We start from the raw sequence: 5432 nt of genomic DNA on the forward strand, positions 1-5432 counted from the left end.
CACGCGCATGCCATAAATTATTTGACTCAAGTAAGTAAGAAGAAGCTTGAACTTTATTGATATCAATAGCTATTACATTCAACTTGAAAAGGCCCTCAGTTAGATAACCTTTTCCTACATACACATCATTCTTACTTATTACAACTTTTTCAGAAGCAAACATACACTTAAATCCATTCTTGATAAGAAGTCTAGTAGAGATCGAATTCTTGTGAATTTCAGGAACATGGAGAACATTTGTTTAGAGTCACAACTTTAACCGGAGTCATCTTCATAAATATCTTCCCAACTGCTTCAATTTTTGTTGTTGCGGAGTTTCCCATAAAGATAGTCTTGTCGGGCCCTGCGGGAATATAAGAGGCAAATAACTCTTTGTTAGCACAAACATGGTGAGTGGATCTAGAATCAATCCACCACTCCTTGGGATTTCCTACCAAGCTGCATTCAGATAGCATGGCACATAAGCCCTTCACTTCATTCTTTTCAACCATATTTGCTTGACTCTTCTTCTTGTCCTTCTTCGGTGCATGATAATCCACACTCTTATGTCCAACTTTGTCACAGTTATGGCAATTACCTTTGAACTTCTTCTTGCTCGGGTAATTCTTCGGTCCAAACAGCTTCTTTCTCTTTTTGTTTCTTGTAGATGATTCCTCAACAATATTTACTCTCATTATTGTTGAGTTTCCACGGGACATCTTTTCGGCAGCTTTGTTGTCCTCTTCAATCCGTAGACGAACAATAAGGTCTTCAAGCATCATCTCATTGTGCTTATGTTTCAAGTAATTTTTAAAATCTTTCCACAGCAGAGGCAACTTTTCAATGAATGTCGCAACTTGAAATGCTTTATTTATGACCATACCTTCAATCACCAATTTATAATTAGTAAAATTATCAATATCTTGAACAAAAATATTGACTCGGTTTATTCCTTCAGCAAGGAGGTCATAAATAATAACTTGCAGTTCTTGGACTTACGTTATTATAGATTTGCCGTCAGCCATTTTAAAGTCCAAAATTAATTTCAAAAAGACAAAACCGAAGCCGAGTAATGGCGATGACGGCGCGAAGCACCACTTCATCTCAACTCTTTAAGAGTTAGAAGATGTGTTTCTCTATAGAAGCACAAAGATTTTCTTTTCATTTTCTAATAAGGGACAAAATGTTTTAGCCCCCGTTTGGCCATAGATTTTGCCAATTTTTTTCCAATTTTTTTTTTTTGGCAAAACATGTTTGTTTATAGATTTTATCCATATTTTGGCAGATTTTGAAAACAAAATTTTCAAATCCCAAAACTAGCTCTAGACCAGTTTTTGGCCCAAAATATTATTGCTTGATTTCTTAACAATCTTAAAGATTACCCCAAACTTTTTTATTTTATAAAAAAGCTCACCATCTATTATGACCCAACTAATCCATCAGCCAACTACTATCATTTTCTTTTAGACTGATGGATCTTGTAATATTATTGTAATTTGACGAATTATAGTGGCTAGTAATTATGTTATTAGCAATTGATATTAAAATACCAGGTTATGATTTTAGGATAGTATATTGTGTAGTTCATTATAAAAATGATAGTTTTGTGCCAAACTTATCTATGTTCAGGACTATGGTTTGTGATAATGATAATGAATGGCATCGATGAAGGTTTTGCATATACAAGATTAGCAAGTGTGTTTGTTTGGTATTGTTGGGTATTTTTGATAGCTTTTGGAACTCATGGATATAATTCACCTTTCATATTTTTTTTTTTTTTAAAAAAGTAAAATATGTTTTGAAAAATTATGTCCAAACAGATTTTTCATCTTCAAACCAAATTTCACCCAAATCAGGTATTTTAAAATAAATTTGGGAATCTATGACCAAACGTTAGTTTAATAAAAAGAATACTAAACACATTTCGTTTCCCTCCAAATCTTTTTCCTCCATTTCTCATTCACACCTCCTTATTTTAATTAAATAGAAACCCTAACAAGTTACACTTACCAAAAGGTGTGTGCTCTCTCACTTGTTAAGTCGTTTTGTGTTTCTAAATGTTCAATCTAAAGTTGATTTCGATAAATCTTATAAAAAACTGAAAGATGATCGATTTGTTTTCAAATTGAAGTATGGGGTGTTGAACATAATTATACAGACACACACATATGCAAGCTTTCACGTTAAAAGTGTACACAACATTTATAGGTTGAAATCTGATCTTTGAACAGTCATTTTTACTCTCCTATCCTTCTCAATATAATTCAAATTGATTTCACGTATGATTACTGAATTTTATCTTATTATAAAATTATTCTTATTACATTAAATTATCTGAATTTTAGCTTTATTCAATATGTGCAAAAATGGAGGAATTGGTGGTATATTTTTAGGGAAAAAAATGAATAACAATATGATTTTTTTTAAACGGATACTTGGCATCTCTTAGAATCAAGCACTTACCATCACACCAAAAGCTATAGTTGATGTTAAGGCACAAAATCATTTCTTAACAAGCCACTAAGCAAGTGTCACGTTCGACCATGATTTTAACTCCTGCCACCCCAACCCCTCGTGGGCCTTGCCATAGGCAGGATATTAGTATTATTTAGAAATCCCCTTCCAACACCTGCTTCATGCAACATGTTGGCTTGGAATCGAACTCATGACCTTACATCTGATACCATTTGTTAGGATTAAATGCTCATGCCAAAAATTATTGGGTTTACGTGAATCCGTACCTATTGCGCTAAATCCGCCCTTGCAAGCAAGCATCATGTTTGACCATGACTTTGATTCGGGCCACCTTAGCTCCCTTGCGGGCCTTGCCATAGACAGGATATTAGCGTTACCTAATAGTGTCCACATGAGTGTTCAGGCAAAATTTCAACTTTCACTTACCTTTTCGTTATGTATAACTCACGTACGTGTCATGTAGCCAAACAGATGTGTATTAGACAACATTGTAGAAATATTTGGTGTGTTAAAAAATTCCCGTGATTTAGAGGTGTGTCAAAGGGATTTCAGTACAACATTAGGGGCAAGGTGTATATATATATATATATATATATATATATTAGTCACTAAACTATACCACCTATAACGATAAAGTAACTAATCCTTACCTACTATTATAATTTTGTGACTTTATTGTCCTAGTGAGTATAAATTAGATATTCTAATGTGACAAAAAATAATTTTGTATTTTACTTTATAATGGATAAAATTTTACATTAAAGTGACTCAATTAATTATCTGATTTTACTATGATGATTAATGAGTAAAATTCAGTGTAAAACTCACCCTGCTTGGTTGGTTGATGCTTGAGCTTAGAATATGCAACTAATCTCCGTATACAGACCCCATTGCCACCAACTTATCAAGCTTCCATATATATTTTTCCCAAATCCATTTAAGGAGAGTAATTAACTACATGACCTGTACTTTTCTGAACTTTATCACATTCTGAATTTCTCGAATCGTATTATATAGATTTATAGGTAATGGAGAAATGCATGTCAATGACGTAGAGGGAGGAAATACCTGCAAAATTGCTAGCTTATTAATTTCCTATGTTTTTTATAGGATGGTGAATCAGCGTGAAATTTATGAATCATACTTCTGGTTTGGTGCACTATGCATGGTCCTATATCTACCCATCAGACCACACGCTTTCTTTCATATCCAATGCAAGTGTCGTTTATGATTTTAGTACGTTCATTAAAAATATATTAAATGTAATATATAGTTTACTAATTAATCTTATTTATTTTTTGACTATTAAATGTTACTATTGGAGTATATTACAAATCACTTTTACCACTTTAATAAAGCTGCCGTTATTTTGAGATCATTTTTTGAGTTAAAACGACACTTAACATGGGACGGAGGATAATTAGTTGTCTACTTATTTATTTCTGTTATGAAACAATAAAAGAAGAAGAAGAGTATTGCAGAGAAAAGTAGAGAGAAGAGAATTCTTATTGATATGGGATGAATTACAACGGAATAGAACCCTTTATTTATAGGGAGAGATTGGCTTAGCCACCAAGCAATAAACCCTAGAATCTCTCTAAATATGGACATTCACCATAAATAGAATTCTATTTAAAACACTCCCCCTTGAATGTCTATTCAACAGATAATGTGCCTCGTTAAAACCTTAACTAAAATAAAACCCAATGGGAAAAAATTGTAAAAAAGCAAAAAGAGTACACATATCTAACAATACGCCTTTTGGTTGCCTCGTTAAAAACTTTGCAAGGAAAACCCAGTGGGACAAAATCTTGTAAGGGAAAAAGAGTGCAACGCGCATTAACTCCCCCTGATAAGAGCATCAATTCACATCTTTAAGCATTTGCATTCCAATCTTGTGCACCATCTTCAAAATGATCTTTGGTAGAGACTTGATAAACAAATCAACCATATTAACTTGAATGAATATATTGCATCTTGAAATCATCATTCTTGATAGAGATGTAATGTCTTCATAAACTTCCGTAGAATAGCCTTTTCAATATCTCCATAGAGGTATTCTCGCTATCACATTATCATGTTTATAGTTATAGCAAGATACATATGTGCACAAATTGCACTTAGGATGTGGTACTTCAAGACCAAGAATTGTATATGCTTTAAGCGACTTAAATCCTTCATGGATTGTCATATAAGTTAAGTCATATAAGCCATATAATAGACTTTAGATGCATATCAAGTTTTTATGTCATGCTAGACATATAAGATATCGGAAACTGATTGCACATACTATTGACTTTATATTTTCAAGTATTTGAACAACATAGACAAAATTATATGTCTTTCATATGGAATCAATTCTACTTGAACTATGTCTCTTCCATTTGGCCAATACTTTTGTGTCTATATTCGATAGACTTAAGATCCTCATCTATACTTAGCGCTATGATAGATGTCGTCGACAAACATTTTATATCGGTTCCAATATATTTTCATAAAGACATAACATAGAGATCTCTTAATTCATATATTCAGGTACCTGAATCTCTCATGAGATTTTATAAAGTGTTATGTCATGTGATCTTCTAGATCACTTGCCTCCTTTATTATGATCATTTTGATCATTTACTCATCTTCTTTATCAAGAAGTTTATTTGAAACCGATTTGTCTATATGGTTTAAGCGTACCATAGACTTTGTCCTTCTAGGACTTAATAGGAGCATTTGCAATGAGAATATAGTTACTTTCTTTGGGTCAGCAAATGCGTCTAGCATACTTTGTAATATATTACAGATGAATTATCTTTTTATGAACTTCAAGTTCATATTATCTTATTCGAGGATCTATATGTATAAATAATAATTCATTCCATGTAACTTTTTTCTCAACTGTTGTATCTTGTCTCCCCCTCATGTTAGAAAAACTAACTTGCTTCCTCAACTTTGGAAATCCATCTTTGTGCATTATGGTGTTAATG

At 32.6% G+C, this 5432-nt stretch overlaps 1 protein-coding gene across 1 annotated transcript; it reads right to left on the reverse strand.

Annotated features, from left to right (window-relative positions):
- Positions 1-202: 202 nt before the first annotated feature.
- Positions 203-3004, reverse strand: LOC138886914 (uncharacterized). Its single transcript, XM_070168600.1, has 2 exons — positions 2721-3004; positions 203-862 (listed from the first exon to the last, which is right to left on the reverse strand). The coding sequence occupies exons 1-2, from the start codon at positions 2845-2847 to the stop codon at positions 219-221; spliced, it is 771 nt and encodes a 256-aa protein (XP_070024701.1). The 5' UTR covers positions 2848-3004; the 3' UTR covers positions 203-218.
- Positions 3005-5432: the final 2428 nt, after the last annotated feature.

This window comes from Nicotiana sylvestris, chromosome 3, assembly GCF_000393655.2.
Source record: "Nicotiana sylvestris chromosome 3, ASM39365v2, whole genome shotgun sequence".
NCBI classification, from domain to species: Eukaryota; Viridiplantae; Streptophyta; class Magnoliopsida; order Solanales; family Solanaceae; genus Nicotiana; species Nicotiana sylvestris.

Bases quoted from the DNA above. Each gene is read 5' to 3' on its own strand.
- LOC138886914 (XM_070168600.1), bottom strand. From the start codon at position 2,847: ATGTGGACACTATTAGGTAACGCTAATATCCTGTCTATGGCAAGGCCC. The intron at 863-2,720 runs GTACGGATTCAC...TGGTGATTGAAG, and splicing joins GGGCGGATTTAGCGCAATAG to GTATGGTCATAAATAAAGCA.